The 21890-nt window shown below is 42.5% G+C and overlaps 2 protein-coding genes across 3 annotated transcripts; one reads left to right on the top strand and one right to left on the bottom strand.

The window, feature by feature from the left end:
* The first annotated feature begins 611 nt into the window (after positions 1-611).
* DCTPP1 (dCTP pyrophosphatase 1) lies at positions 612-9370 on the top strand. 2 transcript variants are annotated; one of them, XM_034419753.3, is made up of 5 exons: positions 612-779; positions 3323-3589; positions 5182-5306; positions 5430-5540; positions 8318-9370. In XM_034419753.3, the coding sequence occupies exons 2-5, from the start codon at positions 3335-3337 to the stop codon at positions 8544-8546; spliced, it is 720 nt and encodes a 239-aa protein (XP_034275644.2). In that variant the 5' UTR covers positions 612-779; positions 3323-3334; the 3' UTR covers positions 8547-9370. The 2 variants fall into 2 exon arrangements, with proteins under 2 accessions (XP_034275644.2, XP_034275645.2); XM_034419754.3 differs by having other exon boundaries at positions 704-832.
* A 1503-nt stretch (positions 9371-10873) lies between these two features.
* SEPTIN1 (septin 1) lies at positions 10874-20943 on the bottom strand. Its single transcript, XM_034419756.3, has 11 exons — positions 20749-20943; positions 20565-20655; positions 18325-18411; positions 18101-18224; positions 16272-16406; positions 15201-15318; positions 14555-14656; positions 14332-14431; positions 14055-14220; positions 13323-13407; positions 10874-11234 (listed from the first exon to the last, which is right to left on the bottom strand). The coding sequence occupies exons 1-11, from the start codon at positions 20749-20751 to the stop codon at positions 11154-11156; spliced, it is 1092 nt and encodes a 363-aa protein (XP_034275647.2). The 5' UTR covers positions 20752-20943; the 3' UTR covers positions 10874-11153.
* Positions 20944-21890: the final 947 nt, after the last annotated feature.

Genomic DNA, 21890 nt, shown 5'->3' with positions numbered 1-21890 from the left:
ATCTATTAAAAACTATTTAAATGTATCTAATTATTTAAAAAAATATTTATCCTGCCTTTATTATTTTCACAAATAGCTCAAGGAGGCGAACATATCCAAACCAGCTTCCTCCTCCTATTTTCCCCACAACAATGAGACAACTGATCAGGCAAGCCACTTGTCTAAAATGATCAAGGGTCTCCTGCTTGAGGAGGGGGTTGGACTAGAAGACCTCCGAGGTCCCTTCCAGCTCTATTCTGATTGACTGATTGAATGAATGAAAGCAACTGGCCCAAAGCCACCCAGCTGGCTTTCAAAGGTAAGGCAGGATTTGAACTCACGGTCTCCCGCTGATTAATAGAAAAGGGGAAGAACTGATGAAAAGTGCCTGCAGCTGATTACCATTTTATAATGAAAAAAAAGAGTTATTTTAAAATCTTTTCTCCCCGCCCCCAGATATTCCGCATACTAGCCTTTGTTTCCATCTACTGTATTGTTTTCTTCCTTTGACTTACGTCTTCTCTGATTGGATGAGATCAGGCGCAGATCCCAGCCCCTCTAACTTCCTTCCTTTTGGATTGGTTAGAAAACTTGGCGTGGTGTTTTGATGGCTTCCTTCGAGCGAACGCGGCTGGTGACGTCATGACCCTGCTAACCAATAAGAGCCCAACGGACTGGCTCTTGTTGATTGGCGGAGAGACAGAGTGAACCCGGGAAAAAAATCTGGCTTGTGTTTGGCGTGCTTGCTGTTGGGGGGGTTCCTTTGAGTGGGTCGCCGTCTGCGATCGGCAGAAATCCAGGTGAATTTGAGTGGCTGTTTTTTTTTATTCATTTAGCACCAGACATACTGCGGGTGGGTTTAACTTCAATAATTGCACAGAAAATGAGGTTTCATCCAGTGCTTGATTGAATTTCATGGAATTTATGGCTACCGAATCTGGTTTGCAAAACTCCCTGTAAATTCTAGAGGGCAGGAAGAAGTTAACCTCTCTGTTGCCATCTAATGAGCGTCTAGAATTTTTTGCAGCCCGGATCCAGGAGTCCTGGTTAATTTATGATGATGGTCATGTCTGCTATCCTTAAAAAATAGGATAAAAAACACTGGAGAAGAAAGCAGCCCAATTAGCGGTTCTGCAGCTTCTAGGGCTGGAACTGGTTTTTAAAAAGAAGCATATTTTGGAGTGATGAAAGGTGAAATCCTTGGAGGGGGGATTTATCTAGCCCAGCTTCCTATTCCCCAGGTGTCTGCAACCCGCGGCTCCGGAGCCGCATGCGGCTCTTTCGTCCCACTGCTATGGCTCCCTATCGGCTGAACTCACCACTGTCTGGACCGTAGCCTGGCCTGAGAGAGATGAGAGAGAGACACACAGACAGACAGACAGACAGACAGACAGACAGAGATACTTATTTCACACAGAAAACACTGGGAGCCACAAAACCTGGGTGGGCATGGCTGGGGGGGAGTGAGTGACATCGAGTTGGCCATACCCACCCAGGTTTTGTGGCTCCCGGTGTTTGCTTTTCTGTGGGAAACGGGTCCAAACGGCTCTTTGAGTGTTTAAGGTTGCAGACCACTGCCCCAGATGATCCAGCTAAAGACTTGTGAGAAGTTTGTAGGACCTGAAAGAAAAAGCTCAGGTTGTGCTAAATGGTGGTTTGCTTCATCACGATTATTGAACAAACCGTAGTTAACTGTGTCCCTGCAAGGGATGATGTCATTGGTCATGATTTACTAACCACAGTACTGTACTTGGGCCAAACTATGTTATAATAATAATTTTAATTAGCAATTTTATGATGTTTGTGTGTCTATATTTTTCTTGACTGTACACCGCCTTGAGTCCTACGGGAGAAAGGCGGTATAGAAATATAATAAATAAGTAAGTAAGTAAGTAAGTAAGTAAGTAAGTAAGTAAGTATGGTAAGTCAAAACCAAACCTCCAGGGGCAGAGAAACCTAGGGATATTCAGTTTCCTTCAGGTGTTTTACCTCAAAAGCTGCTATAGATTGTTTTAATGTCCTAATCTGCCTTATTCCTTGCATATGAAACTACCCTTACAAGAGTAGTAAAGAAGCTGATAGCCCATGGAACTAAATAAGGATGGCATTTCGCTTCTGTTGCCGTGATGATAGATGATCAGAAATCACTTTACCAAAAGTGCATCTTCCATATGTTGAGGCTTTGAATCCTGCTTTTGAGGAGGACAGCCTTCTGCATATGCTTAGAGGCACTCCTTTCCTGGAAGATTGAGGTGTAAGCCCTCAGACTGAAAGTAAGCCTTCATTGCTGGGGATCAGCTTTGGAAAGTCTTGACTCAGATTAAATCCAAATTTGAGGATGTAAGGATTATGTTTCGGTGAATTGGAGGTTTGGAAATTGGGATTAAACTGGATTTTTGTTGTTTTGGGAGTGCATCTGAATGAACCGGAGAACACTGGGGCAGCTGCTTCACCCAGTATGATTTTATGGCAAAGCTCCACTAGGACCAGACTCCATCCTGGCCCTTGCAGATGAAAATGGCATATTGACATTCATCATCTCAAAGACAGAAGGACAAATTTTTCCTAAACTGTAGGTCTTACATGGCATTGTTCTCTAAACACTTAAGGATGAGCTGAGAGAAAAAAACATTGATTTGAGTTCAATTTTTGTTATATATAATTGAAATTAAATAGGGTGATTATTCTCTAATTATGTTTTTAATACTTATCCAGAGTAAAATATGGTTAAAAACTAGACGTTTCTGGAGGCCACGTCTAAAGTTTTGAAGATGTTAAGATTACTCTGACATAGCAGAATATCCTACAATACAGATATTCGTCAACTTACAACAGATGGTATAGTGACCATTCAAAGTTACAATGGCACTGAAAAAAGTGATTTATGACCATTTTTCACACTGTTGCAGCATCCTCAGGGTCACATGATTAAAATTAAGATGCTTGGCAATTGACTCATTTATGACATTGCAGTGTCTTTGGGTCATGTGATCATCTTTTCTAAGCTACTGACAAGCCAAGGGCGTCAATGGGGAAGCCACTTAACAACTTTGCTACTAATTTAACAACTGCAATGATTCTCTCAACAACTGTGGCAAAATTCACTTAACAAATGTCTGGCTTAGCCAGAGGAATTTTGGGCTCAGTTGTAATTGTAAGTCAAGGACTACCTATATTGATTTTTTATTTAGAAAATGAGTTATAGGAGAATGTCTGAAATAGTATCTCTTGTATTTGTCAAACCACTTTATTAAACCTTTCCTCCCTTCTCTCCTTCCCTCCCTCCCTTTCATCTGTCCCCTTCCTTCCTTCCTTCCTTGCTTCCTTCCTTCCTTCCTTCCAGGTGTAACTGATTATGGCATCAACAGAGAGAGACGAAGGAAAGGAAACGGACTCAAATGCACAGTTTCAGGCCACTATAGATGAGGAAGGGAGGACAGTCTGCCAGACCTGCAAACATGAAATGTGTGTGAATCCATCTGGCCCTCAGCAGCACATGGCCAGCAATGCCCATGACAGCACCACAGAGTCTTCTGGGTCCCAGACTGACGAAGAAAACAGAGTTTCAGAGGATTGTAGTCTTGCAAACACCATATTCAAGAAGACAGAGGTAACAGTGCTTCTGTTGTATTTACTCACCCATAACCATTTTCTGTATCTCCACATCTATTGCATTGAGGTTTTATTTTATGTATCTATTTTATTTATGCATCTCATTCATCATTTGTCTCATCTTCAAGAAATTCCTGAGCCTTTTTTGAATCTAAGAATCTCTTGGGAGGCTATAAGAATTATTTAAAGCCACAGTTTTGGAGATAGTGAATGACAGAGTTCACATATGGTGCTAAGCTGTTTAGCCACAGTTTCTTGAGTAATTATGATTGCCTGGCTATTTGCAAAAACACTATGCTTAGGCCAAGCCAATTATACAGCCAAAACAATTAATCAATGGGACAACTTGCCTCCAGAAGTTGTGAATGCTCCAACACTGGAAGTTTTTAAGAAGAGATTGTACATTTGGACAACAATTTATCTGAAATGGTTTCCTGCCTGAGTAGGGGGTTGGACTAGAAGACCTCTTAGGTCCCTTCCAACTCTGTTATTGTGTTATTCTGTTACATAGTGGCTTACTCTATAGACAAATCTGATCTCTGTCAACTTTCTTGTGTCAGGTTTCCAAGTGATGAAACCAATTCAAAAAAGAAATGTGCAAAGCCCATCTTCAGAAACAAAATTCTTTTATTTCGGTAGACATCAAATTGGCAAAGTCTGTTGTAATTCCAGATCTGACACAAACTGGAATTACACCACATAATATTGCAATTTAAAAACATCCCACAAAAGTCACATTCCCCACTCAATTCCCATTGAGCCCAGTGTCTTCACTCCACCTTCCTTTCTCACTAGGAGCAGCCTCTGTTCCCACAGGAAAGAAGGTCACTTAGCCAAAACAATCCTCACTGTTCGCTCCTTTCCCCCTGCCACTATAAGAATGTGGCGAGCCCAAGAAAAAAAATCCTTACACACTAAAGAGAAAGTAAAGGAATAAATGAGTAAAAGAGAGCTAAATAAAATGGCTACACGTATGTCAACTTCAAGCTTGACATCTTGTCTCTTAGATACTGTCTGTTAGCTTGGGGCTCCAGTGGGAGAGCATCACAGTGGAGGAGATTGATCGATTAAAAACAGATTCCACCTCTCTCCCAGCCCTGTTCCCACCTCCATTTTTAATTGGGCCATAGTGTTTGTTTGTATATTAATGTATGTTTTTAGTTTATACAATTTTTATTTTTTATGACTAAGCCACCCAGAGTTACCTCGTAAGATGGGCGGCCAATAAATTTTATAAATACATTGTATAAATAAATAAATATTTTATTTTTAAAATCTGACAAATATCGAAGAAAAGTATAAATATTTTCTTAACTGCAAATTGCCCTGAAAAAATAAAGTAGCAAATCCTAGTGATTATAAGAAGCTATGACCCAAAATTGATTTTTTTTGTTCTTTTTTTGTTCAGACACAGAAAGAATCTAGGCTACCACAGAAATATCCATTTTTAAGTTTTTCTCTGCCCTCCACTTCAAGCGTACATCTAACTTTTTATAATCCAGTTGTAAACAGGCCGTTGCAAAGGGGTGGGATCATTTTCTTATTCCCAATAAGGTAAATAATTCACTTTATTCTGATTTCCCTTGCTAGGCCTCCTTGGCCGCCTGCTCAACGAAGAAGAACGAGGAAGAAGTAGATCAGGCAGTAGTGACTAATGGGCCCAGCGCATCTCCAGTGCCATTTCGGTTTAGTTCCAGTCCCACTTTGGAAGAAATGTGAGACACCCCCTTATCTCATCCCACTTACTCTTCATTCAAGCCACTTCCCCTTTTTGGAAGAGGAGCGTATGGATAGTCTCTGGGGCATTCTCATCTTCTCTTCTACTTTGTCTCTTGCAGTCGGAGCCTACAGTCGGCCTTCGCAGCTGAGCGGGGCTGGGGAAAGTACCACCAACCTCGGAATCTGCTTCTTGCTTTGGTTGGAGAGGTTGGGGAGCTGGCAGAGCTCTTGTGAGTATAACAATCTGTGGAATGTGGGGGAGAAGAGTTGGGGTGGTAGATCCAAAAATGCCTTCTTGGGGACCATGAGTGTCTTTCTTTAGATCTGCTGTATTTGCTCACCCACTAGGAAAAAGTACAAAGTACTTTTTTTTTTTTTAAAGAAAAAGTACTTTCTACTTTTTCACTAGGAAAAAGTACAAAGAAGAGCAACTACGATGCTTAAAGGCCTGGAGACTAAAACATGAAGAACAATCGCAGGATTTCTGTTTGGCTAGTCTAGAGAAAAGAAGGACTAGGAGGGACATGTTACCAGTATTCCAGTATTTGAGGGGCTGCTACAGAGAAGAGAGGGGTCATCCTATTTACCAAAACACCAGAGGGCAGGACAAGAAACGATGCAAACTGATCAAGGAAAGAAGCAACCTGGAATTAAGGAGAAACTTCCTAACAGTGAGGACAATTAACCAGTGGAACAGCGTGCCTCCAGACATTGTGGGTGCTTCATCAGTGGAGATTTTTAAGAAGAGACTGGACAGTCGTTTATCTGACATGCTATCTCCTGCTTGAGCAGAGGACTGGACTAGAAGACCTCCAAAGTCCCTCCCAGCTGTATTCTGATTCTAGGAGTTAGGCAATGCAGAGGAGTGCTTTCTAGCTTTCCTTCTGCTGATTAATGATCGCAATAAAGTTATTTGAATCATGGGCATATTGCAACCAACAGTCATATGTGCAAGGATCGGTTCTAAGTTTTTTCTCAGTCAACTGAAAGTCGAGGACTACCGGTGTGACCACAGGAAGAGCTAAGAGTTAGTTAGCCTTTATGGCAATGGGACAACCTCTGAAGGACATCTGCTAAGAGATGAGTGGACTTCCTTGTACAGTTGGTTGTCCCCTGGATTTAGGGTCCCCCATTCAAATGCAAGGATAACTTTCGAATTGGACAAATGGGCAAGTTGAAAATTTGGCCTGCATGGATCTACAAAATGTGGATGAGGTGCTCTCTGGAGCTCCCCATTGCTGCAATGCTCATCCATATCGCCAATTTTCACAGTTTCAGTCACAAATTGACTTCCGTGGACCTTACTTCATACTTAAGTGGTCAGTAGAGGTGATGTGCATAAGTGCACTAACGTGACTATCATCCCTGTCATTGTATTTTTATTCTCTTATTCTTGTTCTCGTTTTTGTTTGACAAATTCCAATAAATAAATAAATTGGAGATGGGGTCCAGACATGCTGCTTTGCCCAGCTGGACTCTTTGGTTTGAGCTTAAATGACTTTTCTTATTTACGCCATGACGCACTTCTAATGGTTTATCAATTTGGCACGTTCCAAAGGTTATGTTGCAAATGAAAGTGAATATGCATGCCCCAGGATAATGTTGCAGGATCCAATTTGGGTCAGCTGCTAGACCAGAAGTTTGGTCTTCTTCGGTCTTTGAATTCATCATGGAGCCCATCCAGAGGGAACTTCTCTCTAACCTAGAGAATCCCCTCAGGATGGGCTCCAGCATGAATCTGAAAGCTTGGAATCCCAAGTGACCAACCTCTGATCCCAGTGACCAACCCAGATAAGATCCTGCACAGGTAATGTTTTTTATTTAGCCCAGAAATAATTACCCTAGCCCCGTGATGGCGAAACTATGGTACGCGTGCCACAGGTGGCATGCGGAGCCATATCTGTGGCATGCGAGTGTTGTCCTAGCTCAACTCCAGCGTGCATGCGCATGTCAGCCAGATGATTTTCAGGCTGTCCAGGCCCACCAGAAGTCAGGAAATGGGCCGTTTCCAGCCTCCGGAAGGCCTCCAGGGGAGGAAGGCCGTTTTTACCTTCCCTACGCTCCAAAAAAACCTCTGGAGCCTGGGGAGGGCAAAAAACAGGCCTACCAGGCCCACCAGTAACTCTTTTGCCATTGCATGCCAAAAGGGGGGGGAGCGCGCACATGCGCAGGGGGAACATTGAATTATGGGTGTGGGCATGAGCACGCAACCCCCCGCGCTCCCCCCGCTTTTGGCATGCAGTGGCAAAAAGGTTAGCCATCACTACCCTAGCCTTTACAGATAGTCCTCAACTTAAAACAATTCATTTGATGACTAAACTTACAACAGCACTGAAAAAAGTGACTTATGACCGTTTTTCACACTTACAACCATTGTAGCATCCCCATGGTCACATGATCAAAATTCAGATGCTTGTCCATTGGTTCATACTTATGGCAGTTGCAATGTCCTGGGGTCATGTGATCACCAGCTGCCTCAATGGGGAATCCAGATTCACTTAACAACCATGTGACTAACTTAACAAATGCAATGATTCGCTTAACAACTGTGGCAAAAAAGTTGTAAAATGAGGCAAAACTCACTTAACAAATGTTTCGCTTAGCAGCATAAATTTTGGGCTCAGTAATGGTCGTAACTTAAGGACTACCTTGTATCAGATTTTTAAAAAGTATTTTTTTTAAAAAAAAAATTAAGATAAAAGCTAGAATAATTCCTTCTGGACTAAATAAATAAATGACACAACTTGTGACCAGAGCAAGCCTAAGTATGGACAGTTGCTTCCTAGCCCTATTCTATTCACCAAGAAGAGGAAGGGGAGAGAAGGAGTTTTCAGTTGTGGCTCTGGTGTCTGTTTTCCACAGATATTGGCTTGCCAAAATTGAAAAACTTTGGTTTAGCACCTCATGAGAAGAGAATCTCCCTCGGGTTTCCTTCCCCCTCTTCAATCTGGCTCCATCTAAGTTGGGTTTTTTTGCATTCAATGCTTTTGTCTGTGGTCTTTTTCAGCCAATGGCGGGAAGAAACTCCTGAAGGCCTACCAGGGTGGACAACATTGGAGCGTGAGGACCTCAGCGATGAGCTCAGTGATGTCCTCATTTATCTGGTTGCCCTGGCAAACAAGTGCCATGTGGACCTCCCTACAGCTGCTCTCCGTAAAATAGAGAAGAACCGCCTTAAATACCCAGCCAAGCGTGTCTATGGTTCCTCCAAGAAATACACAGAGTATCAGGAATAAGTATGGAACGTATTTCTTCCTGGATGGAGAGAAGAAAAATCACTCCATGGCTTCTAGAAGATGCTCTTTTCACGATTTAGGGCTTCTTTGGGGTGGGCAGTTCAAAGTGACCCCTTTTTCACTCTAGACCTTGTGGGATGGATCCAGCAAGCTCTGATTCAAAGATCGACAAAGGGACCTGTGGTGGAGATCTCAAGTTTTTGTTCATTTTTCTTTTCTTTTCTTTTGCAAAGTAGATCTGGCCACCCAGGAAGTGTTGGGTTTCAATTCCATCACCCTGAGACCAAGTTGGCTGAGAGTCATTGGAGTTGGAGTCCAACCACTGGTGGAAGCTTGCAGGTTCTCCATCCTAAACTTCAAGGTTTGCAGATGGATGCACAGGTGTGCAGAGGAAATCGGCTGTGGAAAAAGGTCATTTACAGAGAAATACATGTCCCCTTCCTTGTGGAGGTGTATCCAGCATAAAAGTACAAGGAGCTTTTTATAAACTCTGCTTTCTTAGTGAGGCCAGATTCTTCTCTCCAGCTTGTGGCTGTAGTTTAGTTTAGCTTTTAAAAAAAAATAGGTAGCCACCATTTTGACCTGAGGAATTGACGATTTCTTCTGTCTGCACATTCTTTCCAATAGAATTGCCCTCCTCAAGGTGTAGATTACATTTCATTTGGTATTCCCTTTGGGTCTTAAAAACAATCGGGGGGCATTTTTGAGGGAAAAATTGGCGAGAGGCTGAAGAATGAAGTGGCTGTGGTGGTTTTCCTGCCCAAACTGGCAACATAACAAGGCTACCGTTGTAAAATAATAAAATTTCAAGAAGTTGCTAGATACACCTTCTCTGTGTTGATTCATTTGCTCCTACAAAGTGGGCAGAAAGGATGAGGGATGTCATGGTGCAAATGGGTCATCCCCTTACATGCACGTGACAGTACAATGTATAGGCAGCACATGTGTGTATGATATTGTAACACAGGTGCAGAAACCTGAGCACGTGTCATGAGGTTGTAGCACAAATGTGATGATGTGGGAGATACTGTGGATAGAAATGGATACCTATTTTCTTCTTCAGCACTTCAGTATACCCTCCATCACATTCCTATCCTTGATCACCCAATAAACTGTTCTGATTCTGCCTATTACAGGTAGTCCTCAACTTAACGATCGCAATTGGAACCAGAATTGCTGTTGCTAAGCAGTATAAGTGAAGTGTGCCCAATGTCATGATCTTTTTTGCCATGATTGTTAAGCAAATCACTGCAGTTGTTAAGTGAGTCATACAATTGTTAAGTGAATCCAGCTTCTCACATTGAATTTGCTTGTCAGAGGCCAGCTAGGAAAGCTTGACCTCGGGATGTTGCAACCATAAATACTTGCCAAGCATCCAAATTTTGATGACATCCCGATGGAGTTGCAAAGGTCCTAAGGGCAAGAACTGTTCGTAAGACACTTTTTTCACTGCCGTTGTATCTTCAGTTGTTGAATGATAGTTGTAAGTTGAGGACTACCTGTATAATATTAAGCCGAGAACTTAAGAGTTAATTTTTTTAGTGTCATCTTTTTGTGGCTTCTTACCAATTCTTGAACTCTAATATCTCAGCATTCTTGCAGAAGATCTGTAGATATTGTTGAAAATATTTGATTCTCATGTTAAACTAAGATGATGGTTTAATTGTGATGGGTTTGCCTGCCATCGCAAAAAACACTCCTCCATATACAAAAGGAACAAAATAGTTCAGTGAGTTGTGTCAGTTCAGCCCAAGGTGTCCTGATAAAATGATCCTGAATAAAACAGATTTGGATTAATGATTGGGTCCTATTGAAAAGCAGCTACAGATAGTCCTTAGCTTACAACCATTCATTTAGTGGCTGTTCCAAGTTATAGTGGCACCAGAAAGAGTGACTTATGTCCATTTTTCACATTTATGACCATTGCAGCATCCCCATAGTCACGTGATCAAAATTCGGACACTTGGCAATTGAGTCGTGTTTATGATGATTGAAGTCCTGGGATCATGTGATCACCTTCGGACAAGCAAAATCAATGGGAAGGCCAGATTCACTTAACAACTGTGTTACTAACTTAGCAACTGCAGTGTTTCACTTAACAACTGTGGCAAGAAAGGTTGTAAATTGGTCGTAAAATTCATAATTAACAAATGTCTCACTTAGCAAGAGATATCTTGGGCTCAATTATGGTCATAAGTCGAGTATTACCTGTATTTGATTTGGACACGACTCAATCCCAAATCATGAATGGATCATATTTTAGATATAAATACCTTATAAGAAAGAAATTGGGAAAGAATAACTGCATTAAGAATTCCAGGCCTGGCACAGATCCAAAAATTGCATTTTATTGGAGGGTTTTGAATTATTATTGAAGCACTACTATGCTGGCAGGTGAGAGATGCTCAGGGTCTTAATGGATGGGAAAAGAGATCTGTGTCAAAGGAGGAGAGAAGCGAAGGAAAGAATTCCCATTTCTACTTCTTCAAATGCACACTTGCCAGAGCTGGTATTTTCCAAAGCTGGTGGACTTCTCTGGCCCAAAGATCAGCCAGGGGGCTTCTCCCACTGGATGCATTCCGATGATTCTTGGAAAAAGAGGCTCTTTCACAAGCTGTCGCATTGTTCTCCCTTGTTCTGTAGCATCTGCTCCTGCATTTTTCGTAACATTTCCTGCATCCGACGAAGCTGGGAAACGCAATGGAGAAATGAAGTTTGCGCTCACAGTGCAGGCTGAGTTTATTAGGCAAGACCAGCTGAGATTTGGGTTGGGAAGTTGGTGGATTGCCCTGGGCAAAGACAATCATCCAACCTGTACCTAACCTTCCTAAGAGGGCAGGGACCTGCGTTTCCCTCTCTGTGGCTGGCAATTATGAAACACATTTGTCTTCTGTGAGGTCCCTGCTGCTATCTGAATTTAGTTGTTTCCTTGCAGTCGTTTCATTACCCAGCTAGGTAACATCATCAGTGCTAAATATTTATGGTTTAGACCAGTGGTGAAATCTGAACTAGTGTGTTACCGGTTCGCTCACCGCACACAAAGTGCGTGCTGTGCACGCGCATACACAGTATACTCCAAATAGTTTGCGCCAAAAGGAGCCTTGGGAAGGTAAGTAGAACAGCAAGGGGAGGGATGAGCTGTGCCGCGTGATTTAGCTTCCCTAGAAAGCAGGATTTCCTGCTTTCTAGCAAAGCTACATCACGCGGCATAGCTGATCGTTGGAAATACCGGTTTGGAGGAACCGGTAGCTTTTTTTAACTACCGGTTCAATTGAACCGGTAATTAAAGAAAGCTACCGGTTCCTCCAAACCGGTATTGAACCGGTAGCTTTTTTCTTTTGTTTTTAACACTACCAGTTCGCCCGAACCAGTAGTTTTTATCGCTATCGGTTTCCCTGAACCAGAGAGAACCGGTAGCATTTCACCCCTGGTTTAGACATTCATGTCATGGTTATCCCAAAGGTGTAACACAGTCCTTTCAGCAGTTCAAAAAAGGTTCCACACCCATTTGCACTACTCAGGTGACCCTGAGGGCACAGATAAACCTCCAAGTAGCCTCAACGACTCCTAGAAAGAGAACCAGATGACTACAAAGTACATGAATCCTTCCATGCCCCACCATTTAGTCAAAACTGAAGAAGCTTCTTGGATGAGAAGTAAAACATTTTCAAGGAAAAACAAAGTCCAGTTGCCTCCTGAAAAAGCACCTTTGGGATCATCAGTGCTAGTGAGTATATAAGCGAGTGTGTCCCTCTGAAGGAGTTGGGTGGTTTACAAATATGAAATATATAAAAATAAATATAAAAAGGAAGTACGCTACACTGACTAGCAACTGATGTTGTTACATAATTCGGGTAACGAAACATCTGCAAGAAAACAACCGAGCTTGGAGAGCACCACATGTCAAACCTAAGCTACAAATATTCTTTATTGGTATATTTGTCTTCTGTAAGGAAAATGGGAGAAAGTGCTTTGTCTTTTCTCTGGGAGATCTTTTTTTGCATCTAATTTTGTAATGCTGTGTTGGAATGACTCTCCCCAGTTTCTTAGGTTGTAAAGGTGAGGGGGTTGAGCAGGAGTGAAATGCTCCCAGTTCAGATCGGATCACCTGATCCGGTAGCGATGGCGGTGGGTGGTTCCGGAGAACCGGTAGCAAAAATCCCTGCGCCCCCACCATCACCACCATGCCCAGCTGAGCCGCGCGATCATCAGAGGCTTTTTTTTTTACTTTTAAAAGCCTTTTTTCTATAACCTCTTCGGCTGAAAAAATGCTTTTAAAAGTAAAAAAAAAGAGCCTCTGATGATCCCGCGGCACAGCTGGGATCATCAGAGGCTTTTAAAAGCATTTTTTAAACAGCCTCTTCGGCCGAAGAGGTTGTAGAAAAAATGCTTTTAAAAGTTAAAAAAAAAAAAGTTGGTCACACGCACCCAGTCACATTAAACCCCCCCCCCCCCAAGCCACGCCCACAGAACCAGTAGTAACAAATTTTACATTTCACCCCTGGGGTAGAGATGTTCTTTCAGACTTGCAAGATTCTGTTAGTATAATCTTAGAATAAAACAGAGTTTGTGGATGTGTTTCTTGTCTGGACCACCTTGGAAGACTGAAGGGTTGCAACTTAGATGGAAATCAAGCAGGAAAAATGAGACGGAATGTTGCAGATGTCCATCAATTCTCCTTTGCCATCAACCCTATCGCTTGCATAGTTGGAAAATTCAATCCCTCAGGGAAGTGCAAAAATTTGCACAACGGTCATGTTTCTCTTTGTGACTTACCTCCTCATCCTTCTCGCGAATTAATTTCTCCGTCTCGGACATCGGCAGGACAGGCAGGTCAGTGGCACTCTGGCGTGACAGTTTCCTAGCGAAACAAGAGTTTTAAATTTCACTGGGTCACATTCTTACTATGTATGTATCTATGATTTGCTTATTTATGCTTTACAGGTAGTCCCTGACTTGCAACGGTTCATTTAGTGACTGTTCAAAGTTACAACAGCACTGAAAAAAGTGACTTATGACTGCTTTTCACAGTTACAGCCTTTGCAGCATCCCCATGATCATGTGATCAAAATTCAAATGCTTGGCAAGTGACTCATGTTTACAACTGTTGCAGCGTCCCAGGGTCATCTGATCCCCTTTTGTGACCTCCTGACAAGCAAAGTCAATGGGGAAGCCAGATTCACTTAACAACCAGGCTACTAACTTATCAACTGCAGTGATTCATTTAACAACTGTGCCAAGAAATTAACAAGTGTCTCACTGAACAACATAAATTTTGAACCCAATTGTGGTCGTACGTCGAGGACAACCCGTGTTTAAATTGGTGTTTTTCAGATTTGGCAACTTTTAAGGTGCATGGACTCATAGAATTCCCCAGCCAGGAGCCAAAGTCCCCCACCTCTGCCCTAGGCCATACAATCCCAGCCAGTCCCTTGATTCATTCTTGACCTCCTCATCTGAATTCTCTTAGCTAAATTCCCATTTTCCGAAGTCCCAAAGCGGACTTACGCGCGGCTACTGCGATCCCGAGCCCCGGGTCTGGTGAGACTCTGAATGTACTGTGCGCGGTAATTTTCATAATGAACCTCGTGGGTCACATCCTTCAGGTCTTGCATATGAGTTTGAATCAACATGTTCCGAAGTTTAAGAAAGTCGCAGTGAGACGCGTTCTCCACTAAGGGAAGCGAAAAAGAAATCAGTACCACCTCTGACTTCCCGCGGCACAGTGCCCTCTGCTGCCCATGTCTCTCTTAAAAAGATTTTAAGAAATCTTAAAAAGATTTACCTTCTACTGTTCCCCACGCATATTCTCTTCCCCGAAATCCTTTGCCCTTTAACTCTCTGACCACATGGCTAGATCCAACGACAGCAAAAGGGATGCTTCTCTGCAGGGAGAACGCTAATTAGATCCATGGCCGCTTTAACTAATGCAGTGTTAGACTTTGGCCACTTGAAAAGGGGTGGACTTCAACTCCTAGAATTCCCTAGCCAGCATTCAATGCTCTCACCTTCATCTCGGCATCCTGAGCTTTGAACACTTCGTCTTCATCGGAATCACACTCAGGAAATTCATAAATGCAGATGCTGTTGGCTTCCAACTCCTGCCGAATCTGTAATTTTAAAAGATTCTTGAAATGTAGCTACAGTAAGGATGGTGGGAATTTAATGCCGGGGTTTTCAGGAAGAATCAGGCATGACTAAGAGCTGGATGAGAGACCACAAGGAAATCTTAATAGGATTTTTTTAAAAAAAAAATCATCCTGGAGGAAGCCAATATTATGACACTTAGCATTTCCATGGTCCCAGCATCCCCATAGTCACATGGTCAGAATTAAAGTGCTTGTATGCATTTATGACAGTTACAGCATCCCTGGGTCATAGGATTGGCATTTGCAACTGGCTTCCAACAAGCAAACTCAATGGGGGAAGCCAGATTTGCTTAATGACTGCATGTTTCACTTAACAACTGCAGTAATTTGCTTAACATCCATGGCAGCAAAGGTCATAAAATAGGGCCCAACTCTCTTATCAACCACTTAGCTTGGCAACAGAGAGTCCCAACTGTGGTCATAAATCAAGGACTATCTGTAATACAAGCAAAAGGGGTCTGCATTGCCTCGTAATCTACAAGATTTATTTTTTTCTTGCAGGTACCTTTTCTTTCTTGTGTTGCACTTCTTTCGGTGTCAAGCAATCCGCTTTTCCAATCACAGGCAGAATGTTGACTTTGTCATGGATGGCTCGGAGGAATTCTATATCCAGGGGGCGGAGCCTGTAGCAAAAGAGGAGGAGCCAGAGGTTTGACTGCCCTTGGAAAACATCCTAGATCCATGATGGCGAACCTCTGGCATGCATGCCAGAGATGGCACACAGAGCCTTCTCTGTGGGCACGCCCGCCGTCACCAGCTGTTGTTCTGGTTTCCGGCATGCATATGCGTGCCAGCCAGCTAGTCTTCGCAGGTGCCGGAGTGCCGGAAAACGGCCTGAAAAACAGGCCATTTTTGGGGCCATTTTCCAGCCCATTTTTCGGGTCCAAAACGGTCCTGAAAATGGCAAAAAACAATCTGAAAACAGCCTGGAAAAAAATGGTCTGAAAATGGCCCGAAAAACAGCCAAAAAACAGGCATACCCACCTGCCAGTTGGCCCTCAGGTTTCTGGCACTCCGGAGCTTGATAACATCACGTGGCGTATTGTGACGTCTTTTACCTTGTGATGCATCCGGCCCACAGGCCACCAGTTTGACACCCCTGTCCTAAATTATAGCCAAGCAGTTAGGTCCCTCCTGTCCTTAGCTGATTATTTATTTCAAATAAAATAATAAATTCACCTACCAGCCTGAGGTCAGGATGGATAGATTGTATGCAAGGCGTTTTGAACATGCTTGGTAATATTTTTATTATTTTTTTGCCAATACAAAGATTGTACTGGATGGTGAGTGCAAATGCTGGGTTAGGTTCTATCTGGAGTTACGCTGTGGAGTTCTTGGTGTTCTCTGAGCTTGATTGTTTGCTTTCAGACATTTAATTACCCTACTAGGTAACATCATCAGTGATAGTGGGTGTGGGGTTTGCTCCCTGTTTATATACAGTGGCTTGCCCTGGCTGTGTTGAACTAAGCTAAGACTTGGTCTTCCTTTGGAGATACCTGGTCGTCCGAGGAGACCAGGGGCGAAGCTGTCACCCACTTTTCACTCTGCTTTACTCCTAAACTTGTGTGCATCGTACCCGTGCCCAAAAGGCGAGAGGACGTAGAGGCAGCAATGAACACGGCCATCCTGAATATTCTTGCGGTCAAGGCCACTCTCATCCCGAAAATACTGTTCAAACTGGCCATCAATGTAATCGGCAATTGGTTTCCAGCTGTAGGATAAAAGGGAAAGAAAGAGAGCTAGTTTGTTCTAAAGCTTAAAGACACCAGGATAGAGAGCAGGAGACTGAGAGAGTTCTAGTCCTGCCTTAGCGATAAAAGCCAGCTGGGTGATTTTGGGCCTGTCTCTGTTTCTCAGCCTAACCCACCTCACAGGATTGTTGTTATAGGGAAAATAGGAGGAGGAAGGTATGTTGGATATGTCAGCCACATTAGTTATTTGTAAAAATAATAAAGGCGGGATACGAACAAACAAACAAACAAACAAATAAATAAATTTGAGATAAGTCAGGTTTTTTTAAAAAAAAAAGATTTCTTGAATGTGACTTTATCACTGGAGATGATAAAATAAAGAGAATCTGAAAAGTTTCTCTCCAAATTTTTCCTCATATTTTCTACGAAACAAAATCAAATTGGAATTACTTTAATTTTCTTTCTTTCTCATACTCGCTTCAGTCTCCTGAACTGTGTACAGGTATCCATTGACTCACAACGATTGATGTAGTGATTCTTCAAAGCTACAACACTGAAAAAAAATCACTTGCAACCTGTCCCCATACTTATGGCTATTTCACCATCCCCATAGTCACATGATAAAAATTTGGGCCCTTGGCAACCAGCATGTACTTATAACAATCGCAGCATCCCAGGGTCACATGATCACCCTTTGCGACCTTCCCAGCTGGCTTCCGACAAGCAGAGTTAATGGAGGAAGCCAGATTTACTTAATGACCACATGATTCCCTTAACAACTACTGTGTTTTACTTAACAACCTTGGGGGGAAAAAAATCATAAAATTGAATTTGGCTCAATTAAAAACCACCTTGCTTAGCAATGGAAATTCTGGCAATTCTAGTGGTTGTAAATTAAGGACTACTTATAATCTTGTTTCCCATTCTCTCCTTAATGGGTTTTTTTTTCATACCTCTCCCAAAGTCATCTCTAAATCTGTTTACTGTAAACTCATGCCAAAGCCTCTTTCCAGTCAGGATTCTGTATACATTTATTTTTATTTTTGTGAATAGGTGTTAATCTGGTTCGGTTTTCAAACACAGAATTAAAACATAGGCATGCCCAGAAGTTTATACTGCCTTATAAAACCTTAGTAAGACCACACCTGGAATATTGCATCAAACAATGGTCACCCCACTACTAAAAAAGAAGTTGATACTTTGGAAAGAGTTCAGAGAAAAGCAGCAAAGATGATTAGGGACCTGGACATTAAAACATAAGAAGAACGGTTGCAGGAATTGGATATGGCTAGTCTAGAGGAAAGAATGACTAGGGGAGACATGATAGCAGTTTTCCAATATTTGAGGTTGAGGGAACACAGGAACATATCTATCTTTTGCACCAGAAGGCAAGACAAAAACAATGGATGGAAACTAACCAAGGAGAGAAGCAACCTAGAACTAAGGAGAAATTTCCTAACAATGAGAACCAGTGAAATGGATTGCCTTCAGAAGTGGGTGTTTCAGCACTGGAGGCTTTTAAGAAGAGACTGGACAGCCATTTGTCTGAAATGGTGTAGGTTCTCCTGCTTGAGCTGGGGGTTGGACTAGAAGACCTCCAAGATCCCTTCTAGCTCTGTTCTGATTGGTTGATTGAGATGCAAATAATAATTAATATACTTAATAGGACCTCCAAGATCCTTTCCAATTCTATTATTCTCTAGGTGCCTCTTACCACTCCGTATTGTCTATTGCATCTCCAAGTCCTGGAGTATCAATCACTGTCAGCTTGACTTTCACTCCTTGTTCCTCAATATCTACTGCATGTTTGACAATTTCCAGAGTCTGGGGGATCCTGGCTGTGAAGCAGAAAACAGGAAAGCAGGACCAACACTGAGCTCTCCTAATCAGGTGACTCTTCCAGGCCCATCTTCCCAAAATCATCAGCTGTGTTCTCACCTTGTGCATCTGGAAGCACTCGGTCCTTATAGACATCAGTCAAGAAAAGGCTGTTGATGAGAGTGGATTTTCCCAGGCCAGATTCTCCTACAGAATGAATGCAGAAAGTTTGACTACAGGTAATCCTCGATTTACAGCCACGATTGGGATCAGAATTTACGTTACTAGGCAAAATGGTTGTTCAATGAGTTCAGCTCAATTCTATGTCCTTTTCTGCCACACTAGTTTAGTGAATTAGGTGTTAAGTGAATCACACGTTAAGCAAACCCAGCTTCTTTTGACTTTGCTTGTCAGAAGCCAGTTGGGAAGGTCGCAAATGATCCCAGAATGCTCAACCATTGTAAATGCTTTGTTGCCAAGTGCCCAAATTTCAATCACCTGACTACAAGAATGCAAAACTGGTTGTAAGTCATTTTTTTTCAATGCCGTTGTAACTTGGAACAGTCACTAAATGAATGGTTGTAAGTTGAGGACTACCTATATAGAAGTTTCAGGGCAAGTACAAGTTAGGAGTATACAAAGTCACTGCTCATGATGATGTATCGGGTGAGTTGCCATTGGCCGGGGTCTCTGACATGCTAAGCAAAGCCAAGCAAATGGTCAACATAGTGTATAACTTGTGTAAATCAGAGGTGGTATTCAGGCAGTTCGAACCGGTTCACCTGAACCGGTAGCGGAAATTGCGGCTGTGCCTGCCCACCCACCCCTGTTCTATGCCATCCTGTTTAGGTACGTTTTTGAGGCCGGGCGCATGCGTGACCGGGGCATGTGCGAGCGCGTGAGTGCACTCCCATTTACGAACTGGTAGGGAAAGTAAGTGACTACCAACCCTGGTGTAAACTCAGTCTCTGACATGGTCTAACTAACATCTAAACATCTAACATACTACACATCTGGGTATCCTTCAAGGCTGAATCAAGGTCCAGGGTATAATTTATGATAGAAATGAATCAATGACCCAAATGCAATAAGAGAAAGCCACAATTTTACCTTATCCTGGCCATGATGTTCAGACTTCCATTGGGTGAGTGGAGGAAGCAATGCAGGTAGCCCTTGACTTACAACCATTCATTTAGTGACCGTTCAAAGTTACGACGGCACTGAAAAAAGGGATCTATGACCAGTTTTCATTCCTATGACTATTGCAACATCTCCATGGTCACGTGATTAAAATTCAGATGCTTGGCAACTGGTTCATATTTATGACGGTTGCAGGGGTCATGTAAATCCCCTTTTGCGACCTTCTGACATGAAAAGTCAATGGGGAAGCCAGATTCACTTAACAACCCTGTTACTAACTTAACAACCACAGTGATTCACTTAATAACTGTGGCAAAAAAGTTCGTAAAATGGGACAAAACTCATTTAAGAAATATTTCACTTAGCAACAGAAATTGTGGGCTCCATTGTTGTAGATTGAGAACTACCTGTATATATAGGCATATATATGCACACACACACACACACACAGATTGTTCTCGATCTTAGCACCATAAACTAGTACTAATTGCTCTTGAGATTAGAACTATATAAATTTAAGAATTATGAATACTAGATATTAACGGTATTCTCTCAGATGCGCTGATTTCAAAAGTGAAAACTGCCTGTTTCTTAACCAAGATACAAACAAAATAAGACACCGCCCATTTTCACCATCTTACATTACAGTACAGTGAGCAATTCTGGAAGGAGGAGAAGGAGAAGAAGAAAAGTCCCATTAGCTTGCTTCAATGAATAGCAGAGGAAAGCTGTGCTCCCACTGGCCACTAAGTGGAGCCTGGATAGCTCTGCAGACTAAGCACTGTAAATTAACACCAGCTGTCTGCAATTAAAGTAAGTTCGAATCTTGCCAGGCTCAAGGTTGACTCAGCCTTCCATCTTTTCTAAAGTAGGTAAATTGAGGACCCAGTTTGTGGGGCAATAAGCTGACTTTGTATAAAATATACAAAAGTATGAAGGCTATTGCTTAACGCACTGTAAGCCACCCTGAGTCTCCAGAGAAGGGCGGTATATAAATCAATTTTTTTTTAAAAAAGTCCTTCTTCTGAATCTAGCTCTTGTGTTTGAATGCTGCACCCCCACAGAACATAGTGTGCGTAAATCAATTCAGGAAGAGAAAACAGATGCAAGGGGCAAGGACATATCCTGGGAAGAAAGCAGATGGGCTTGGTGGGCTAAGTTGGGGAGCAGAGACTTTGGCATTTCCTCCGATGGAGAAAGCTAGTGGCGTAACGACTTACCTGCTACCATCAGCGTGAAGTCAAACCCCTTCTTCACGGTCTTCCTGTGGACCTGGGTGGGCAACGTAGCAAAGCCAACGTAATCTTTCTCCTAAAGGCCAGACAAAGAAAGGTCATCTCAAGACTTCCTGCTCTGAGGAAAGACGACAAAAGTTAGGGGGGGATATTTTCTGGGTTCTCTTACCATAATGGGCCTCTTGCTGAAGCGATGAGACACAGCAAGACTGTCTGCTGCGTGCGTACCTTAGTGCCTCTGCCTGCCACTTCCTGTGGTGGTGAAACAGGAAGCCCATTTTGCATCTACATCAAGGCCTCCACATCTCCTGTTGTTTGCCTGGCTTTCATTTCCTCCGGTTTCTACCTGCGGGTTGCCTTGCACTGAAGCCGAAAATACACTCTCCTCAAAATAGTATCTGCTTCTTTCATCTGTCCTGCTCGTGCCTAACGGACGTTCAACTTCGACAGTTTACAGGCAGTCCTCGGCTTACAACCGTAATTGAGCCCAGAATTACAGCTGTACGTCATGCTGGTTGTTAAACGGGTCACCACACGACTGTGTCCAATTTTATGAGGGGGTGGGGTTGTGGCAATTGTTAAGCTGATGCTGTTAAGCACAAGCACAAGCATCATGGCGGTTAAGTTTACAGAACAGTTGTTAAGCGAATCCATTTTAGCCAATGGGCATTTTTTGCCAGGAACCAAAAGTAAAGACTACAAATTTTTGGTTGTGTGACTGCAAAAGACGCTGCAGAAGGTCGTAAATTTAGGTGGGTTGCCAAGCACCCAAAATGCAATCATTTGACCCAGGAGGAGGGGTGATGGCCATTGCAACTTAAAAACTGGGTCATAAGTAGCTCTGGGGAGGTCTGTTGTAACTTTGAATGGTCACTAAGTGACTGTTCATAAATTGAGGATAGTATAAAGACATTCCAAATCCTCAAAGTTCCAAAGCTCTTATTTAAAAAAAATTGAGCACCGATTCCTCCTTTTATTTTTCTTCTTTTTCTTTTGCAACTAATTTTTTTAAAAAAAGAATCCGGTATACGAAAAGCAGGTTGTAAACCACCAGAGCACATCCTCACATTTATCCCTCCAGATTCTGTACTAGAAGAAGAATTCCAAGGTCCCTTCCAATTCTGTTATTCTGTGTTTTCCATGCTATGCCGTGCTTCGAAATGTGGATTTGAACTCATCAGGTCTGGTGTCTGTCTCTTCCATTTGTCCTTAGTTTACGGGTAGTCCTCGACTTACAACAGTTCATTTAGTGACTGTTTGAAGTTACGACAAAACTGAAAAAATGACTTATGACCATTTTTCACACTTCCG

The sequence above is a fragment of the Pantherophis guttatus genome, chromosome 4, assembly GCF_059756535.1.
Source record: "Pantherophis guttatus breed Tessera chromosome 4, ASM5975653v1, whole genome shotgun sequence".
Classification (NCBI taxonomy): domain Eukaryota; kingdom Metazoa; phylum Chordata; class Lepidosauria; order Squamata; family Colubridae; genus Pantherophis; species Pantherophis guttatus.
The sequence above is the reverse complement of the archived record's forward strand: the minus strand, read 5'-3'. Positions and strand labels throughout refer to the sequence as shown.

Coding starts and splice junctions, on each gene's coding strand:
- DCTPP1 (XM_034419753.3), top strand. CDS start 3,335: ATGGCATCAACAGAGAGAGACGAAGGAAAGGAAACGGACTCAAATGCA. Junction 3,590..5,181: donor CCATATTCAAGAAGACAGAG/GTAACAGTGCTT, acceptor TTCCCTTGCTAG/GCCTCCTTGGCCGCCTGCTC. Junction 5,541..8,317: donor GGGGAGCTGGCAGAGCTCTT/GTGAGTATAACA, acceptor GGTCTTTTTCAG/CCAATGGCGGGAAGAAACTC.
- SEPTIN1 (XM_034419756.3), bottom strand. Junction 16,407..18,100: donor GCAATAGACAATACGGAGTG/GTAAGAGGCACC, acceptor TTTATCCTACAG/CTGGAAACCAATTGCCGATT. Junction 14,657..15,200: donor TGCAACACAAGAAAGAAAAG/GTACCTGCAAGA, acceptor TTAAAATTACAG/ATTCGGCAGGAGTTGGAAGC.